Here is a 21126-nt window from a genome sequence, read left to right on the forward strand (position 1 = left end):
CTGTAGCTTGCCAGGCTCCTCTGTCTGTGGGATTTCCCAGGCAAGAATACTGGAGTGGGTTGCCATTTCCTTCTCCAGGAGATCTTTTCGATCCAGGAATCAAACCTCTGTCTCCTGCACTGGCAGGCAGATTCTTTATCACTGAGCCTGGGAAGACCTAGAATGGCTAGAGTTAAAAGGACAAACAAAATGAAATGTTGGCAAGTATGTGGAGAAACTAGGGAGAAGGGCACGGCAACCCACTCCAGTATTCTTGCCTGGAGAATTCCATGGACAGAGGAGCCCGGTGGGCTACAGTCCATGGGGTTGCAAAGAGTCAGACACAACTGAGCAACTAAAACAACAATAACAACAATGTGGAGAAACTGGAGCCTCAAACGTTGCTGGTGGGAATGAAAAATGGTGTAGGCATCTGGAAAATAATTGGCAGTTTCTTACGCTTACCATAAAACTCAGAATTCCTCTCCAAAAACCCATCCAAGAGAAATGAAAAGATGTGTCCACACAAAGACTTACATGCAAATGTTCCTGGAAGCAATATTCGCAGTAGCCCCAAACAAGAAATCTAAGCGTCCATCAATCGATGAATCAATAATCAGATATTGATTTAATTTATATTTAAAGCTCAGGAAACACAAGTTTATAGAGAAAGAAATTAGATTAGTGATTGCCTGATAGTGTGGGTAGGAGCAGAGATTGACAACAAACTTTTGATTGACAATAAAGTATTGTAAAACGATGCTGGTAATTGTTGCCTAGCCATAAAAATGTACTAAAAATCACTGAGTCATTTATCTACAATGGGTGAGTTTTGTTGTATGTAAATTATATCTCAGTTAAATTCATTTTAAAGGTGGGGACGGGCATTCTTGAGGCCCCACCCCAGACCCCCCAATCAGAATTTCTTGACATAAAGCCTCCTGTAGAGGCAACTGGTAACCTTGCCAGGATTCAATCCTATACTAGATCAGGATGCAATTAACTTAAGTCATAAATTAATTTTCAGATGAGAAAAGCCAGAATTTGTTTAAACCAGGGGGTTCCCAAACTCATGTGAAGACAAAGTACTTCTGAGAGCTATTAAGAAGTGAATCGAGTACAAAGATGCCCACTGCACAAGAGAAGTTGGTTTAACTATCAAAGTCAAGCATATTTCTTCCCCATCCCTCCCCTTTCTTTTGCAAGAATCTGTATCCTTTTTTTTGGTAGGAGAAATCCAGTAGACTGATTCTTAGGAAGCTGAATATATTTTACAAAATTTACCCCTTTTTCAAAATTAGGTATTTTTATTGTTTTCTAACCTTCCACCATATTTTATGTGTAATGCATTCATCATAATGGCTGAGGTTGGACTAAACAAAATATTGAGTTAATGCAGCCACTGAATCAAATTAATTTGGGAGAAATTTGTTTCCAAGCATGTGTAAAAAGAAATGGATAAATATTCTATTCAACAGCGGAGACCACTTTTCCCCTACCGTATCAATAACAGGAGTTTTGCATTCATATTTGTCTACATTTGGAAAAGGAAAAATTTATTGAGCAGCTGTTTTCCTTGGTGCCATACAGTGAGTCTCACTGGGCTCAGAAATCTGCCTCCCAATCTAGTGAAACAGAATGATACCAAGTATCGGGCGTTCTCTAATGAAATGATTTAGGAATCTGCATCTTTAATATGAATTGCCAACTGGGAGGTTTGACAAGCTGGGAGATGCCAAATTTTTCACATTTATTTCTTCTCAGAACCTTTTTTCCCTTTAAGGATCAAAACTTGTACTCCATGGAAGGCCACCTGAGGCCGTGAGAAATCCCAAACTAGATCTTATTTTAGTAATATTTTATAGTTTGAGAGAACACGCAATATGCAGATCTTAACCAATGGGAAATCTTAGAATTTGAGTGAAAGAATGACATTTCCTTTTGCTTACAGACAGGCATTGATGGAAAGATAACATCCTGGGAATAGTGACCAGTTGGTGCTTTTCAAACTTTCCTTTGGCTGAAGGTCTATTTTATAAGTTAAATTTTAACTCAGAAGAAAGTCACAGTTTAAGAAAATAGAAGCAGAAGTACAAAGGCTGAAGGAAAGGGGGAGAGTGGGAGCCCCAAGTCTCAGCTTGCCCTTATTTCTCAGAGCTTCTCCCACCCCGATTTCTGAGTGTGAAATACAGGAAGCTTGCTTTTCATATAAATGTGAAGGCTTACGTATTTGATCTTGTGCTAGAAATCAAAAGTCCACGGAAAGGCAAGAGTCGGGGCATTAAGGCAGCTTTGTTGAAGGGATAAGACCTGTAAGTGCTGACGCCTGTGGTAGGCTGAATTGGAAGAGGCTCTTACCCATTCCAGCATTCTCGCCTGGAGAATTCCATGGACAGAGGAGCCTGGCAGGCGGCTACAGTCCATACGGTCACAAAGAGTCAGACACAACTGAGTGACTAACTTTCTATTACTTTCTTTTCTCTGAAAACCAAGAAACAAATGAGGGTGACTTAGGGGCTTAGAAGAGGAGAGTCAAGTGACTAGGAAGGAGCCAGAGGACATCTGTGTCAAGGGCTTCAGAAGAACGAGAAACAGTAGTGGAGAAACAGTTCCGTGCTGCTATTTTTAAGCTGTACATATTCTTATTTCCAAAACATTACCACTGAAAACATCCACAGATTGGCCAACCTGTGAGACGGGACTTATTCGAGATAAATGCAAATTGCAGGAAAAGCCAGGGTTTCCGGGGTATGGCCTGTGAAGGCAAATGAAGGTAAAGGTCACCTCTTAACTCTCCCCGGTAAGAGTCTGTGAAAAACGTGAGACAAATGCTTTCCCAGCCCTCATTTTTATCAGCCTGTATAGGACGCGGTTATTTTGAGGCTATCTATCTTGTGTGTACAGCCGTTACCACCTTACTATCTGTAGTCATTACTATCTTTTGCATGTACAACCCTCTGTCTCCCTGGAACAAATATCCAAGGAAATCACAGATTTATTTTACTCCAATTTTTCTGTCCTATAAACATTCTATCCACCACTGTATAGAAGAGACTTCGGAATAGGGTCCCTGAGCCTATTGTTTGATTCACACAAGAGAGGACTAGAGAAAACAGACTCAGCAAAGAGCGCTCACCTGTCCACAATGATGCCATGAGGGATGAGCACGTACTCCAAGTCTCCATAGTAGTGCTGTGGGTACATGAATAAGCTCAAATCATACCCTGGCCAGTCATCCGTAATCTGCAAACCAATTGATTTTGGTTACAATATTTTTCATTGGAATTTATTTTTTAAAACGTAAATAAGAGCATGCTTTGTAAAAACGAATACCATTGAAAATAAGAGACTAGGTCTGACCATCCATAATGGCATTAAATTGTCTTCCATCAACCTGTGAGAAGCCAGGTGGAACAAGGTAAAGACCTACTGAAGTGAACAGGGAATGCCATTCCTGACTTCTGGTATCACAAGATAAAACCCCGACCTACGGCTAACCTGACAGCACTGTTTGTAAGAGTGCACAAACGTAAAGATACAGTGTATATTTACATTATAAATATTATCATGAATATAAGTAACATTATTTTTGTAATTACAGGCATACCTCATTTTATTGGGCTTTGCAGATAGTTTGTTTGTTTTTTTTTTTACAAATTGAAGGTTTATGGCAACCTTGCGTTGTCAGAGGATGCTTAGCACTTCTAGCAATAAAGCATTTTTAAATTAAGGTATGTACATTGTTTTTAGACATAATGGTGAAAAGTGAAAGTGAAGTCGCTCAGTCGTGTCCGATTCTTTGCGACCCCGTGGACTGTAGCCCCCAGGCTCCTCCGTCCATGGGATTCTCCAGGCAAGAATACTGGAGTGGGTTGCCATTTCCTTCTCCAGGGGATCTTCCCGACCCAGGGATTGAACCCAGGTCTCCTGCATTGCAGGCAGACGCTTTAACCTCTGAGCCACCAGGGAAGCCAAAGACATAATGGTATTGCACACTTAATCGACCACAGTATAGGTTAAACCTAACTTTTATATGTACTGGAAAACCAAAATAGTAATAATCTGTGACTTGCATTATTGAGATATTTGCTTTAATTTGGTGGTCTGGAACTGAACCCACACTATTTCTGAGGTCTGGCCCCTGACACAGACAGTATCACTCCACATTATTATAATATATTATTATATATACTATTACATGTCTATGCATTGTAATCACCTCACCTGCCTAGGAAAGGTTACCTACTAAAAGTACATGTCTCCTGGGGTTATTGTGCACCCAAACTTCTGAGTGGTTGGGTCGTTTTAGTAAAGACTTCAAAAGGATGTGCTGTGGTGGGAACGTCAGTCAGTCCTGTTGGGAACCGATTGCTCCAGAAAACTGTTGTATTCAGATAGTGGACAGACTGCTAGCAAGCCTCCCTGTTGCTTAGGACTGGATGTGCAAGTCTGATGGTTAAGACAATAAAGAGGCAGGAGAGAAAATGCCAGTGAAGACCATGTTCCCTTTACTGTCAGATCATCCAGAAAGGCACTCAAGCTAAACCATAGCTGAACTGCAGTCTCCGGTTTTCTGCTTACTCCCACATACCTCCATCAGATTTCTCCATGCAGCTGTATGCTTTCAAAGACTCTCCTAATGCAGACCTATCCTAAATTCCCAGTCTAACTCCCCATACCTTGTCCTCCTGTTCTCAGATTGGTCTGTGGTCCAATCAGGATCCTCCCTAGTTCTGTGTTCTGTTCATTTGTTGTCTCTCACCTACACCCTCTCCCTGTCTAATCCACTCCCCCACCTGTATCCCAAACTCCACATCATCTGCACAAACTCAGGACAGGCCCCAGTAATTGCTGACTGTTCCCACCTCTGTGTGATCTTGTCGCCCAAACTCCTTGTATCCCTCAGAGCTCTCTGCTCCTTGAGAAGACTCCTGTCTCTTCCTGCCTCTGGCTCCCTCATCTCATCCGTTTTCTATTGTTTTAAAACCCATCTGTACTTCATCGAACACTGGGATATCCCCCTGCTTTTCCCCTGCCTCCTCACCTGGAACTCAAAACCAGTTCTCCTCCACCCAGGTTTTGGAAGGGCCACACAGGGTCCAGACTCCACTGACTCCCATCCTGGTTCCAGGCTCTGGAACGCTGGCCAGATCAAACCCAGTGCAGATGAATCCCTTCCCTCTCAGTAAAGGGCAACTCTTCTCAGCTGCTGAGGTCAAAATCACAGAGTTGTAACTGACCCCTTTCTATCATCCCCCTCTTGCAACCCAGCAGCAAATCCTATCATCAGATCCTTCAGAATTTAACCAGGACCACCTCTCAGCAGACTTCCCAGGTGGCACTAGAGATAAAGAATCCACCTGCCAATGCAGGAGACATAAAAGACGGGTTGGATCCCTGGGTTGGGAAGATCCCCTGGAAGAGGGCATGGCAACTCACTCCAGTATTCTTGCCTGGAGAATCCTATGGACAGAGGAGCCTGGTGGGCTACAGTCCATGGGGTCGAAAAGAGTCGGACATGACTGAAGTGACTTAGCACGCACACACACCTCTCAGCATCTCCACTGCCCCACTTCCAGTCCCTACCACCACCACTTCTTCCAGGACCATTGCCATGGCTACCAATTTTGCCTCCCTGCTTCCACTGTGCTGGCATCCCGCCCATCCTCCACCCCCACGTGGCAGCTGGAGTCCTCCTTTGAAAAACGTACCTCATGTACATCATAGCAGGCTTCTGCTCAGATTTTTTCAAGGGCTTCCCATTTCACTAAGAGTACAACTGGAGTTGCCACCATGGCCCGCAGGGGCGGCGGCCTCTGACTCATCCCTGGAGCTGTCTAACCCCGTCCTGCTTCAGCCACCATTCTCCTTCCTGATGCTTGAATATCCCAAGCATCTTCTGCCCCAAGAGCTTTACACTTGCTTTTCTTTTGCCTACAACGCTCATCCCCTGGAAGCCCACATGGCTTACCCTTCACTTCCTTCAAGTCTCCCCTCAAACATCACCTCCACAGCGAGGCCTTCTGGACACCTATGTAAAAAAACACCGCTTCCTTGCCACGCATCTATGTACTTCTCTTACTCAGCCTCACTGTCCTTCACAGCATGTATTTCCACTGGGTGTGACATGTGTACATGTGCTTGTGTGTTTTATCTCCTTGCACTGGAATGTTAGCTCCTTCTGGTAGAGACTTTGTCTGTCTCATGCATTGTTGAAATTCCAGCATTCAGAACACTGACCCGGAATACCACAGGTGCTCAAAAATGCTGAGTGAATAAATGACAGTCTCCACCCACGTGCTACCCAACCCTCAGTCTATCTCCTCGTGATAAAGAGCACCACTGTTCACGGCTCTGGAAATTCTTACCTGACCAAGGGCAGACGGGTGGTCAAACAATGTGTCATCTGTGTATTTGCAGAGTGTCACACCGGCTCTGCCTTGACCAGCAAATCGGCTAGGGGCACAATTGAATCTGTTTACAAAGCAACGCTGGTTTCCACCCCGAGATGGCCTAGGGCCAGCTGTTCACTTTCAACACCGCTGGTCAGTGCCTGGAACCACCAGCTGAACATGAGGAGCTTCCAGAAGACTCGCTGGCAGGCCATGATAGAGACCAGAAGAGACGCCTGAGCAGCACCTGGACTCAGGAAGATCACCCAGGGACACAGCACCTTCTGGCTCCCCTGCCAGAACCCATACACCACCTCCTGGAGCCCTTGCAGTAGTGGCAGCATGAACTGGGGGTTGTTCCTCCCACCGTGAAATCCTGCGGCAGCCCCTGCCCAGCTGAATCTGAGACCACTCTCTAGTTCATGTTCTGGGGCACAGCTCTGACACTTACTATGGATGTGAGGAAAATTCTGTGTGAGACTCATTTCCCCCTCCTTTAAATAGAACACAATAAAAACCCAAAGACAGGGTTGTTTTCAGGATAAAAAGAACAAATAATGTACTTAGATTCCTAGTACATTTCCATTTCCATATATGATAAATGCTTAATAAATGATGCCTCCCAAAAAGAAAAGAATGATAAAATGACAAAATAAACCTATAGAGACTTCCCTAGTGGTCCAGTGGTTAAGACTCCGTGCTCCCAATGCAAAAGGCCCAGGTTCGATCCCTAGTTAGGGGACTAGATCCCACATGCTGCAACCAAGACCCGGTGCAGCCAAATAAAAAACAACAATCAAACCTACAGACAAAAACCATACTGGAAATCTGTAGCTCAAAGGCAGCATGGAGTAACAGTAAAGAGCATGGATCAGAAGCCTAACACACCTGGGGGTGTATTTACTAGCTATGGGACCTCAGGCGTTAACCTCTCTGGGTTGGGGTTTTCTTCTATAAAACAGTCAATGCCTACCACATATGGCTAACTTGAGGATTAAATAAGATCAGTTCAGTCCAGTCGCTCAGTCGTGTCCAACTGTTTGCAACCCCATGAATCGCCAGGCCTCCCCGTCCATCACCAGCCCTCGGAGTTCACTCAGACTCACGCCCATCGAGTCAGTGATGCCATCCAGCCATCTCATTCTCTGTCGTCCCCTTCTCCTTCTGCCCCCAATCCCTCCCAGCATCAGAGTCTTTTCCAATGAGTCAACTCTTCACATGAGGTGGCCAAAGTACTGGAGTTTCAGCTTCAGCATCATTCCCTACAAAGAAATCCCAGGGCTGATCTCCTTCAGAATGGACTGGTTGGATTTCCTTGCAGTCCAAGGGACTCTCAAGAGTCTCCTCCAACACCACAGTTCAAAAGCATCAATTCTTTGGTGCTCAGCCTTCTTCACAGTCCAACTCTCACATCCATATATGACCACTGGAAAAACCATAGCGTTGACCAGATGAACCTTTGTTGGCAAAGTAATGTCTCTGCTTTTGAATATGCTATCTAGGTTGGTCATAACTTTCCTTCCAAGGAGTAAGCATCTTTTAATTTCATGGCTGCAGTCACCATCTGCAGTGGTTTTGGAGCCCAGAAAAATAAAGTCTGGCACTGTTTCCACTGTTTCCCCATCTATTTCCCATGAAGTGATGGTACCAGATGCCATGATCTTCATTTTCTGAACATTGAGCTTTAAGCCAACTTTTTCACTCTCCACTTTCACTTTCATTAAGAGGCTCTTTAGTTCCTCTTCACTTTCTGCCGCAAGGGTGATGTGATCTGCATATCTGAGGTTACTGATATTTCTCCCGGCAATCTTGATTCCAGCTTGTGCTTCTTCCAGCCCAGCATTTCTCATGATGTACTCTGCACATAAGTTAAATAAGCAGAGTGACAATATACAGCCTTGACGTACTCCTTTTCCTATTTGGAAACAGTCTGTTGTTCCATGTCCAGTTCTAACTGTTGCTTCCTGACCAAGAGGCAGGTCAAGTGGTTTGGTATTTCCATCTCTTGAAAAATTTTCCAGTTTATTGTGATCCACACAGTCAAAGGCTTTGGCATAGTCAATAAAGCAGAAATAGATGTTTTTCTGGAACTCTCTTGCTTTTTCCATGATCCAGCAAATGTTGGCAATTTGATCTCTGCTTCCTCTGTCTTTTCGAAAACCAGCTTGAACATCAGGAAGTTCATGGTTCACATATTGCTGAAGCCTGGCTTGGAAAATTTTGAGCATTATTTTACTAGCGTGTGAGATAAGTGCAATTGTGCAGTAATTTGAGCATTCTTTGGCATTGCCTTTCCTTGGGATTGGAATGAAAACTGATCTTTTCCAGTCCTGTGGCCACTGATGAGTTTTCCAATTTGCTGGCATATTGACTGCAGCACTTTCACAGCATCATCTTTCAGGACCTGGAACAGCTCAACTGGAATTCCATCACCTCCACTAGCTTTGTTCGTAGTGATGCTTTCTAAGGCCCACTTGACTTCACATTCCAAGATGTCTGGCTCTAGGTGAGTGATCACACCATCGTGATTATCTGGGTCATGAAGATCTTTTTTGTACAGTTCTTCTATGTATTCTTGTCACCTCTTCTTAATATCTTCTGTTTCTGTTAGGTCCATACCATTTCTGTCCTTTATCGAGCCCATCTTTGCATGAAATGTTCCCTCAGTATCTCTAATTTTCTTGAAGAGATCTCTAGTCTTTCCCATTCTGTTGTTTGCCTCTATTTCTTTACATTGATTGCTGAGGAAGGCCTTCTTATCTCTCCTTGCTATTGGAACTCTGCATTCAGATGCTTATATCTTTCCTTTTCTCCTTTGCTTTTCGCTTCTCTTCTTTTCACAGCTATTTGTAAGGCCTCCCCAGACAGCCATTTTGCTTTTTTGCATTTCTTTTCCATGGGGATGGTCTTGATCCCTGTTTCCTGTACAATGTCACGAACCTCAGTCCATAGTTCATCAGGCACTCTGTCTATCAGATCTAGGCCCTTAAATCTATTTCTCACTTCCAATGTATAATCAGAAGAGATTTGATTTCGGTCAGACCTGAATGGTCTAGTGGTTTTCCCTACTTTCTTCACTTTAAGTCTGAATTTGGCAATAAGGAGTTCATGATCTGAGCCACAGTCAGCTCCCGGTCTTGTTTTTGTTGACTGTATAGACCTTCTCCATCTTTGGCTGCAAAGAATATAATCAATCTGAGTTCGGTGTTGACCATCTGGTGATGTCCATGTGTAGAGTCTTCTCTTGTGTTGTTGGAAGAGGGTGTTTGCTATGACCAGTGCATTTTCTTGGCAAAACTCTATTAGTTTTTGCCCGGCTTCATTCCGTATTCCAAGGCCAAATTTGCCTGTTACTCCAGGTGTTTCTTGACTTCCTACTTTTGCCTTCCAGTCCCCTATAATGAAAAGGACATCTTTTTTGGGTATTAGTTCTAAAAGGTCTTCATAGAACCGTTCAACTTCAGCTTCTTCAGCGTTACTGGTTGGGGCATAGACTTGGAATACTGTGATATTGAATGGTTTGCCTTGGAAACGAACAGAAATCATTCTGTCGTTTTTGAGATTGCATCCAAGTACTGCATTTCGGACTCTTTTGTTGACCATGATGGCTACTCCATTTCTTCTGAGGGATTCCTGTCCACAGTAGTAGATATAATAGTCATCTGAGTTAAATTCACCCATTCTAGTCCATTTTAGTTCACTGATTCCTAGAATGTCGACGTTAACTCTTGTCATATCTTGTTTGACCACTTCCAATTTGCCTTGATTCATAGACCTGACATTCCAGGTTCCTATGCAATATCGCTCTTTACAGCATCGGACCTTGCTTCTATCACCAGTCACGTCCACAACTGGGTATTGTTTTTGCTTTGGCTCAATCCCTTCATTCTTTCTGGAGTTATTTCTCCATTGATCTCCAGTAGCATACTGGGCACCTACTGACCTGGGGAGCTCCTCTTTCAGTATCCTGTCATTTTGCCTTTTCATACTGTGCATGGGGTTCTCAAGGCAAGAATACTGAAGTATTAAATAAGATAGATAATGGATATAAAACTCTTACATCAGTATCTGGTCTACACTGTCCCTAAAGTCGCTCAGTTGTGTCTGACTCTTTGCGACCCCATGGACTGTAGCCTACCAGGTTCCACCATCCATGGGATTTTCAAGGCAAGAATATTGGAGTGGGTTGCCATTTCCTTCTCCAGAAGATCTTCCCGACTCAGGGATTGAACCCGGGTCTCCCACATGGCCCTGCAATAAATGCTAACCAGTAAGACATACTGAAACATCAATAGTTTACTTAAAAATTGGCATACACACTGAGGAAACCAGAAGGGAAAGAGACACGTGTACCCCAATGTTCATCGCAGCACTGTTTATAATAGCCAGGACATGGAAGCAACCTAGATGTCCATCAGCAGATGAATGGATAAGAAAGCTGTGGTACATATACACAATGGAGTATTACTCAGCCATTAAAAAGAATACATTTGAATCAGTTCTAATGAGGTGGATGAAACTGGAGCCTATTATACAGAGTGAAGTAAGCCAGAAGGAAAAACATAAATACAGTATACTAACGCATATATATGGAATTTAGAAAGATGCTAACAATAACCCTGTGTACGAGACAGCAAGTGACGCTGATGTATGGAACAGTCTTATGGAATCTGTGGGAGAGGGAGAGGGTGGGAAGATTTGGGACAATGGCATTGAAACATGTAAAATATCATGTATGAAACGAGATGCCAGTCCAGGTTCAATGCACGATACTGGATGCTTGGGACTAGTGCACTGGGACGACCCAGAGGGATGGTATGGGGAGGGAGGAGGGTTCAGGATGGGGAGCACATGTATACCTGTGACAGATTCATTTTGATATTTGGCAAAACTAATACAATTATGTAAAGTTTAAAAATAAAATAAAATTTAAAAAAAAAAAAAGAAAAAAAAATTATGTTTTAATTAACTTAAAAAAGTGCCTCAAACCTCTTTGCTAAAGTCTTATGGCCTGAGTTAAAGCTGCAAATTTAAAAGTAGAAGAAACGTGTTTCTCTAAACACTATTCTATAAGCCAAACCAGTCTATTTCCAAATGAGTCTGAAATAGTTCATTTTCACTGTTGAGATTAAAGACAATTAGAGATGAGGGAACTGCTGGTTTATCCTTAATAGTGCATGCAAAATTGCACTGTAAATGTGTCCCAAACCTGAGGGAATGGAGGCTGTTGGGAACTGCAGATAATTATGTTATTCATCTGCTTTTTGAAAAATCAAAACAAGTCTTTAAATAGTTTCAGTATCACAGATAATACGCTCTAAGTTTTTTCAGAACAATGCTTTCTCTGTTCAAAGACGCAAAATATGGCCAAGCTGGGGAAGTGACAAACACATTCACCAAGCCATTTTACATCACATCCAAGCCTCTGAACTCCCTCAGACCCTCTGTTCCCCATTTGAAGATATACTAAAGACTTCTTTCTAAGTCATTAAAACTTAATTTTTTGCTTAGAATATTTCCTGCTTTATTTTTCAAGTTGGCTGCTCTGGGGATAAAAACAGTTTGGAAACACACACAAAAGGCTAATCTCAGCACCTCTCTGCTGCTAAGCCCCAGACCACAGGCCCCACTCTCTCCTTCAGGCAGTGACCATCAGTTCAGTTCAGTTCAGTCGCTCAGTCGTGTCCAACTCTTTGCGACACCATGAATCGCAGCACGCCAGGCCTCCCTGTCCATCACCAACTCCCGGAGTTCACTCAGACTCACATCCAGGGAGTCAGTGATGCCATCCAGCCATCTCATCCTCTGTTGTCCCCTTCTCCTCCTGCCCCCAATCCCTCCCAGCATCAGAGTCTTTTCCAATGAGTCAACTCTTCATATGAGGTGGCAAAAGTACTGGAATTTCGGCTTTCGCATCATTTCTTCCAAAGAAATCCCAGGGCTGATCTCCTTCAGAATGGACTGGTTGGATCTCCTTGCAGTCCAAGGGACTCTCAAGAGTCTTCTCCAACACCACAGTTCAAAAGCATCAATTCTTCGGCGCTCAGCTTTCTTCACAGTCCAACTCTCACATCCATACATGACCACAGGAAAAACCATAGCCTTGACTAGACGGACCTTTGTTGGCAGTGACCATGGCGGCTTTCAATTTCAGGTTCACATCAACCCATCCATTGCAGGAGAGGAAGGGAGTCTCTGCTTCCAGGAATCCCAGACAAGAACAGGAGTTGGCCCAGCTGGGGTCACTAGTCCAGGCCCAGAACCAGGGAGGGAGGTGCACTGCGACGAACACCTCAGAGCCACATGTTGAGAAACTGAGTCTAAACAGAGTCTGAAAAGAAGGAGAACTAAGGGGGAACCACACAGGCCAAATAATACCTTGTGTCCTGCATGCCTTCCTCTCCCATGGAAGGTTCTACACCTGGAAGGTGAAAATCATCACCCCTAGGAAAGTTGTGATTCTGATGGATTTTCTGATTCCTGCCACGTTTCCATGGACAGATGGGGAGGGAGACAACAGAAGCACAAATATTTTATATTTTCCTCTTCTCCTTATTTTCCTACCAAATGCACATGTGTAGGTACTAACTATGGTTCTTCTGATAATGGTTCTGTAAAAGTAAAACATATCTAATAAACCTGATGCCCAAAGGGCAGACAGGTAAAGATCTTTTCTATCCCTGAGAAGTAACAAAGATACACCAGCGGAGGAGTCGGGTGAGGGTTAGCGGGGGGACACTGGTGACCAGCTATCCTAAGCAGAGTATCTGAACCCAGGGCCACATCTCTGGCTTGGCCATCCCATGTACTGTTAATAACCTACTAATGTCTCATCTCACCAATTCAACTGAAAGCCATCTGCACCCAAGAGCCAGTTTCCATCTCTTCATTTTCCCTTCTCTTGCAAAAACTGTACTCATTTTAGGCTTAAGTCATCTAGGCCCATTGCCATCTTCATCACCAAGTTTCTACCAACTCAGAGTTCTCTTCACCACATCATTTCTGGATACTCCAATACACACCCCGATGATCATGCTAGCTACTCCACCTTGAGGCAACTTCACCCACCTTAGCTCAAACGACTTTGCCTCCCCTCCACCTTGGCCACAGCCCATCTGCCACAGCAGCCCCAGCTCCGAACGAACCTTTTGGCCAACCCAATGTTATTACCTATCCCTTTTCCCGCACATACTGAAATTTCCCTTTGGCTTTTTGCAACCCCTTCTTGAGGGGCTCTCAAGAAGTATATACTTCCCCAATATACCGTTCCTCCTGAGCTTTCTTTATCCTCCTGACCCTTGACGCCATTAGCTCACCTTGAATTCACTCTTGTGAATTTGTCTTGCCTGCCCATAGCCAACTTGATGTGAATCTAATTATCCCAAGCTCTACTGGAGAGAATGACACGAGTGCAGGGAATATCTCCACAATACATTGATTATTTCCAACCTCGGTGAACCCTCACACTGCCTTCCTTTATCTTTCACCAAATTACCTTGTTTTCAAGAGGGCTTCTTTTAACACCAACAGATTGGGCTATTCACTGTTCTACCATTTGCTTTTTAGACTTTAAAAATCTACCTTTCCAATTAGTCACATTGATTGGCCTCACCCCTTATTAAGAGTACCTATTATTAAATAACAGAGAAGGCAATGGCACCCCACACCAGTACTCTTGCCTGGAAAATCCCATTGACGGAGGAGCCTGGTAGGCTGCGGTCCATGGGGTCGCTAGGAGTCGGACACGACTGATCGACTTCACTTTCACGCATTGGAGAAGGAAATGGCAACCCACTCCAGTGTTCTTGCCTGGAGAATCCCAGGGATGGGGAAGCCTGGTGGCCATAATAGTATTTACTGTATTTAACCATTCTACTGATGGCATAGTTGTTTGAAAGACTCTCACTACTGCTGGCTTCATAACTGGCTTTGCCATCTTGATGCTACCTGCTCTTTCTGAAGCATGTGACCCTCCTGCTCAATCTTAACCCCCTCATGAACATGTGTGTGTGCTCAATTGTGTCCAGTGCTTTGTTATCCCTTGGACTGTAGTCTGCCAGGTTCCTCTGTCCATGGGATTCTCCAGGCAAGGATACTAGAGTGGGTTGCCAGCTCCTTCTTCAGGGAATCTTCCTGATCCAGGGATCGAACCTGGGTCTCCCACATTGCAGGCAGATTCTTTACTATCTGAGCCATGAGGAAAGCCCCTGCTTTTGCCCCCTTACCTCCATAAAACTCTGTTCCTTAGGCACTGATCACCCTATCTGCTCTCTCCTACTCCTTCTTGGTCTCCTTATCTGGCTTCTCCCACTAAGTCTCTTACGTCTGGGTTTCTACCCTTAACAAGTTTTATTTCCCCACCATGTTCACCAGGTATCCCCATCCACTGCCAAGTGAAAGCCACTCAGTCATGTCCGACTCTTTGTGATGCCGTGGACTATACATTCCATGGAATTCTCCAGGCCAGATTCCTGGAGTGGGTAGCCTTTCCCTTCTCCAGGGGATCTTCCCAACCCAGGGATCGAACCCAGGTCTCCCGCATTGCAGGTGGATTCTTTACCAGCTGAGCCACAAGGGAAGTCTAAGAATACTGGAGTGGGTAGCCTATGCCCGACCCAGGAATCAAACCAGGATCTCCTGCATTGCAGGCAGATTTTTTACCAACTGAGCTATCAGGGAAGCCCACTGATAAGCATCAGATATTTCTGTTTGCTGATGATTTCCAGTCTATCCAGTCACCCTCCTGAAGTCCAAACAGGAATTTCAAACTGCCTCCCGTGCATCCTGACCCATAAGCTTTACAGGCATTAGAGACTCAACTTGTCCAGAACTGAACTGAATGACTTCCTCTTTTCACACGTGTTCACCCCAAATCTAGGCCTGACCATCGTCTGCATGGCAAGTGGAGTGATCGTTTTTTCAAAAAGCATAAGCTGGGTGTTACGATTCCTTCTCAGACTATAACAATTTCTTTGCCCTTAGCAGGTGCTGTCTTGGAGAATAAGTCCCCTACAGTATACCAACTGTTGTATTGGACTACTGTACTCTTCAAGGTACTGTACTGTAAGATTTAAATTGTTTTATTTTTTGTTTTAATATATTATTTGTGAAAAATATTATAAACATTATAGTACAGTACTATACAACCAATTATGTTAGTTGGGTACCTAGGCTTATTGTTGGACATACAAACCAATTGGACTTGTGAACTTGCTCTCTGAACGGAACTTGTTCGTATGTAGGGGACTTGCTACAGGTACCCTTCTTAAATCTTCAGCCTACCCCTCAGCTTCCTCCCCCTCAGCCTTCCGCTCTTGGCTTAGATGTCACTCAGGGGGCCAACCTGACCATCTGAGCTAAATCAGCAGCCCCAGCCCTCCTCCAATCACTATCTCAAGACTCTCTTTTCTCTTCCCTGCACGTATCACTGTCTGAGAGCATATTCTTCGTGCAGACGCTTTCACACTGCTTGCCTGTGTTCCTCTCTAGAATGTAAGGTCCACGAACACAGGGGTCTGTCTGGTTTTCCCAGAGACTAGAACACTGCCTGGAGGTACCCAGCAGTAGAATAAACAGGAGCCCAATGAACAAATAAATGAACTCCTTTAAGACTAACAGGCCTGGCTGTGAAATTAACCCTGGGCAACAGAATTCAACCCGAACAGATCAGTTACAATGAGATGTTTCTTAATCCAACCCTCCCACTCCTGCAGGACTCAGTCACAGACAGGATTATCTGTACATTACAGGCTGATTTCTGAACAAAGAATCTTAAAGTAGGAAGTTGGCCCCACCCACCCACCACCCTTGCCACAGTTTCACTTTAAACCTGACACGTTAAAACCACTACCTTCCAAAGAAGCCAGCAGCCTGTATGGCAAGACCAGATTTGATTCCAGAATATTGATCCTTGGGTACCCAAGGGCGATGGCTGACTTTGTGGGGCTCCCAGGGATAAAGAGGATCTGGTCTGCGAACCCAGCCTCCCACACCTTCTGATACTCCATACACATGCTCTCGAGTTCGCTCAGCGGGTCCTTTTGCAGACACGGATGCTCTCTCGAGGGGCGCTCTCGTGTCCGTAGCTCGTGCAGAGGGCCCACAGTAAGAGCCCTGGTCGGCGTTTCAAATCTCAAACTTTATGTCCTAGCTGCCCTGGCCAACTCTAGGTATCTTTTTTGAAAACAACACGTGAAGCCCGCGCTGGGGGAGTCGGGAGGGAGCACGTAAGTCCTCGCAGCCCCCGCCCCTCCCCCGGCGCCCAGAGGTGACTCCTGGTGGCCAGCGGGAGTGGGACCCGGAACCACGCGGGCTCAACCCTGGGGAGTAGCGGATGGCTGTCGGGGGGCGGTGGGGACACCGAGGACCCGGGGGAAGGGTTGTTAATCGCGGGGTCAGTCGGGGGAGGGGGAGGATGGAAGCGACCCGCTGGGAGGGAAGAACAAAGCCGTGGCCAGCTCGCTCCCGAATGCATTTCGGGCGTTTTATCTAAAAAGGAGGTGGGGGAGGGGGCTGCAAATGAAGGAGGGGCGGGGAGCGCGCGCCTCGGCCTCGAAATCGGAGTTTGCATTTACCACGACGCCTTGCCCGTAGTCTGGCGCCTCCTCACGGTTCCCGGCCATGTTTCTCCGGGGAAAGCGGGAACGAAAGGAGCGAGAGGGGAGGGTGACGGGCCGGGAGAGGGTGGGTAGCGGGGAGAGGGGAGACCGCTCCGCCCCTGGCCTTAGGGCGGGAGAGCCGCTGCGCACCCAGGACCCCAGGCCTGGCGGGACTCCAGCGCTTTGGCCAGCGCCCGCATCCCGGGCGGGTCCTCGGGCGCGGGGCGGGGCAGGGTCGGGGGGAGGGGAAGGGCCCGGGGCGTCGGTGGGGGCGGGTAGGGGGTTGGGGCGCAGCTGCCGCGAGGCCGGCTCCACCTGAGCGCGGGTCCCCTGCGGCCACCGCCCGTCTGCGAGCTCGGGGACCCGGGGGACGCAAGCTGCACGCAGCTCGCCCATGCTGCAACAGAAGACGTGCCCAGGTCCCCCGCCTCCCTAAGTCTGTCGTCCCCGCTTTCAGGCTAACAAGGTCCTGGAATCCTGCCTGCTGACTTTTGGGTGCTCTTGACCGCAAGTAAATCCGCGAAAGAGCCTGCGGTATGGGATGTTCTCGAAGTGCGGCTGTGAACCAAACTACGAAGTGTTTTTAAAACCCTCTAACTGCCCAGCCAGGAGTTGGAAAGAGCTGTGCGGCGGTTTACCCTTGAACCAAACCCGCGGTTACAGGGTCTGGACTTGGAAAGCAGGCCCTTCCTTTACTGCTTTCAGGGCGGAGAGGGGGAGGAGGGAGAGCTTTTTTAGACGTCATTCACTTCACCACTTTTTAAAGAACGTATGGTCAGAGTTTAATTGTTTCAGGTTGCAGCTTAAAGCCATAGCTCTTGTCAGATTCACGAGCCTTCTATTATGAATCTTTTGTTAATTCAAACCCTAATCTCAGCCTTCCCCCTTAGAGGGTCCTGGTTCTTTGTCCCTTCTTCCAGGGCCCGGCTGTCCCTTTAAATGTATTCACTGCCCTCGTCTCTGCCATCTCACTTCATCCTTTGCAGCCGGCTCTGGTCTGAAGCCCCGAGCTGGACTCAGGCCTCTCCGAAAGACTTATTTTGTTCATCTTCAAGTTCGGGCGCAAAGCTGGGAAGGACTGCTGATTTTGCTTGGTTTGAGGGGGAAATAGTTATCAATCCGTGAATGTCGCTCTGGGTGGGGAAAATATTAGTCATTTCGACGTGGCCCGACTCAGCCCTATGTGCCTTCAGCCTCTTGTGTGTCTACAGCCAGCACGTGCATCGCTGAGATTAGGCGCTGTCCTCGGGGGACTGCGGAGGGGCAGGGGAAGGGCGGCGGGGAGGCCCCTGTTAACTAGCGCTTAGATGCTTCTTGCACAGATAAAAGAGTCAGACGTCCTTGTTTGGGGCGATTTTTATAGTCTGACCCACCTCTTTTCTCAAAAGTGAGGCACCATCTTCTATTTTCATTGTCGAAGACCAAGCCCAGGAAGCATCTTCACAACCAAAGTCACTAAAATTTCCAGGAACTGAAGGTGATCATCAGACTAAAGTGTCCAGAAGACTCTGCTGGGAAGCCAGCCACCTCACGTCGGGGCAGGTTACGGTGGAGAAGCTGTGTGCTCAGATTCAGACACCTAAACTGCTGAGACACTCAGAGGTTGGAATGCAGTGGTTTACCTTAAGGAATCCCACTGTTACTGCGGCAAAGTCAGGTTTACCCGTGGGTACATGGGCCTTGGGAACAAGAAACTAAAGTATCAGTTACAGATGTAGCTGCTCTAAAGAAATAAAAAAGCTACTACTGTGTGTTCAGCCCAGGCACTGTGAAAGATGTAAAGGAAATGGCAGATAAATCTTTCCTTAAAAAGGCCATTAATTTAAATGTAAAATCCAGTAGGTTCACAATGAAAAAAAAAAAAAAAAAGTCACTTACTTGAATGATCACAGAATCTCAAGAAGATCCTATAGAGATCCACAGGACATCCTGTGAAGAATATGGAATGTGCACAAATGGTTTGTTAAATTGAATTCATTTTATTACCTTTGTATATTTTGATAACATTTTGGGTGATCTAATTATGCTTCTCTACTTTGGACTACATTAATGTAATACAGTATACATTTGACATCACAAATCGCATTTGCCAAAACCAATACCCAAGAATAACATCATCCATCCTGACTTTATTCTTAATCCTGATATGAGGACCAAGAGGCAAAAATTCTTTTTAAATCTCAGATTTCTGTTATGCATCTACTGCAATGGCTTTAGACAGCAATTCTGATTTTTTTAGTAATAATCCATATGAAGTTAGATAATGAGGCTAAGCCAATTACGTCCAACAATATGCCTCAATTTTCTCATCAGTAAGAAGGACAATACTGCATATGAAGTTTGTTTTTTTGTTTTGTTTTTTTTTGCTCTACTGGATGTGAAGATGAGATTAACGTGAGGTGACATGCGAGAGAATCCTTTGAAAAATGCTATAAAACTGTAAGGTGTTACTTTGAGATGCTGTGACAGTGTGTGACCAAATGTTTATAATGTTATCTGATGGGAAAATGACACAGTAATTGCCTTTTTAAGATGGGTGTAGGGTGACCAATCAGGGACAGTTATAATCTAGGGACAAGGTGGAACTGGTATGAGAGTGGATACAGTAAAAAAAAAAAAGAAAATCATTAAAATAATGGAATTTTTCACACAAAAAATGGTATTTTAGCTTAGATTGTCCATTTTCTGATACTCCTTTGAAGAAGCTATAAGGATAAGGACTACATCTTTGCAAAGTTAATAACCAGTAAATATACTTGCATTTTTCAGTCCTTCTCTTGATCCACTTTTTAGTTGGAGGTTCCTGCATTTTCAATTCTGAAATTGTCTAGTTTCAGTACCATGGTGAAAATGCAAATATTTATGGTTACCTGAAATCTCTACCAGGCTAAAGGCTTTTGTCCTGAAAGTGTTGCAGGAAGGGGAACTGATTCCAAGGCCTGAAAATGGGCTCTTGTCTATCACTTAGAAATGAATTGCCCAAAGACACACACATGCTGACAAACCAAGAGACCTTATTGGGAAGGGGCACCTGGGTGGAGAACAGGAGGGTGAGGGAACCCAGGAGAACTGCTCTGCAACGTGGCACACAGTCTCAGGTTTTATGGTGATGGGATTAGTTTCCGGGTTTTCTCTGGGTAATCATTCCTTGATGGCACACACATGGCTCAGTCACGGTGGATGCCAGCAAGGATTCTGGGAGGTGATAGGACACTGGAGTCTTCTTTTGACATTTCCCCAGTTCTTCCAGTTGGTGGTGGCTTGTTAGTTACATGTTCCTCACCAGGACCTCCTGTCATAAAATAACTCACAGATATGGTAATTGTGCCTGGCCAGGGTAGGTGGTTTCATTTAATGTGTTTCCCTCAACAAAAGAATATACTAACCTTTTGACAGTTGGTAGTTCTTGAACTTTTGCCAATATTAATCTTTATTGAAGGAGTGATTTGGTCTATGTGCTGAGTTGTTCTGAGCAGTCACTCAGTGACACCAGATTTGAAATCCAGAAGGGCATTTACTTTTTTCTGAGTCCTGAAACATGAAAATAAACAAAAAAACTCTCAGCCTGGGAATTGTGTTGAAATTCATAAACATGTGAAACTTAGTGACTCAGATTGTTAGTCATAGAGTCACTGGTTAGAGTCTGGATGAAGTCCATTGTGAACAAAGGCCAGTAATAATGATGATGATATTTTGCTTTTTCTTAGTGCAGAACAAAACCCTTCACAAATGTTACAAGTACCAAAAAAAAAGTGGCAAGATACTTTATTCCAAATATTGAGGTTAAGTAAGAATCTTGCTACCTTTGAGGTATTCTTTTCCCCTTGACATAAATACAGAAAAAAATGTAGTTGCAAATGACTGTAACACAAAACAACTTAAGCAAAAGCCTAATTAGTATTCAATTAGCATAGTAAGCCCTCTTTCCTGGACTCTTGTCTGAAGCAGACTGGATCCAAAGTGTAGTCTTAGAGTAAGCAAAAAATAATGACTCCATAGCAGTTCTTACAAAACAACCCAGGAGATAAATTCAGAATTTATGTTTTGCATTATGACACTTTGGTAATTAACCTTACCCTGAAGAACACACGGAGGGTAAAATTTAAGTCTGTTCTTTTGCAGTAATGTCAGACACGAATAATACCATCAACAGTAAG

The 21126-nt window shown here is 44.8% G+C and overlaps 1 protein-coding gene and 1 long non-coding RNA gene across 13 annotated transcripts in view; one reads left to right on the forward strand and one right to left on the reverse strand.

Annotated features, from left to right (window-relative positions):
- The window catches only part of LOC788520 (craniofacial development protein 2), a 138688-nt gene extending 121255 nt beyond the window's left edge, over positions 1-17433 (reverse strand). For 10 of the 12 annotated variants that reach the window (XM_059892832.1, XM_059892831.1, XM_059892829.1 and 7 more), the window contains exons 1-2: positions 6348-10833; positions 3116-3222 (exon numbers count right to left, since the gene is read on the reverse strand). In XM_059892832.1, coding sequence (XP_059748815.1) covers positions 9141-10367 — 1227 coding nt within the window. In that variant the 5' untranslated portion in view covers positions 10368-10833 and the 3' untranslated portion in view covers positions 3116-3222; positions 6348-9140. Of the gene's footprint in view, positions 1-2337; positions 2461-3115; positions 3223-6347; positions 10834-16945 lie in introns of those variants that run through there. The other 2 variants (XM_059892824.1, XR_009496810.1) reach the window with 2 other exon arrangements.
- LOC132346848 (uncharacterized) lies at positions 16199-20532 on the forward strand. The gene is made up of 2 exons (XR_009496811.1): positions 16199-16597; positions 17427-20532. It is a non-coding gene; the product is annotated as an uncharacterized lncRNA (long non-coding RNA).
- The last annotated feature ends 594 nt before the right edge of the window (positions 20533-21126 follow it).

This window comes from Bos taurus, chromosome 13, assembly GCF_002263795.3.
Source record: "Bos taurus isolate L1 Dominette 01449 registration number 42190680 breed Hereford chromosome 13, ARS-UCD2.0, whole genome shotgun sequence".
Lineage (NCBI taxonomy): Eukaryota > Metazoa > Chordata > Mammalia > Artiodactyla > Bovidae > Bos > Bos taurus.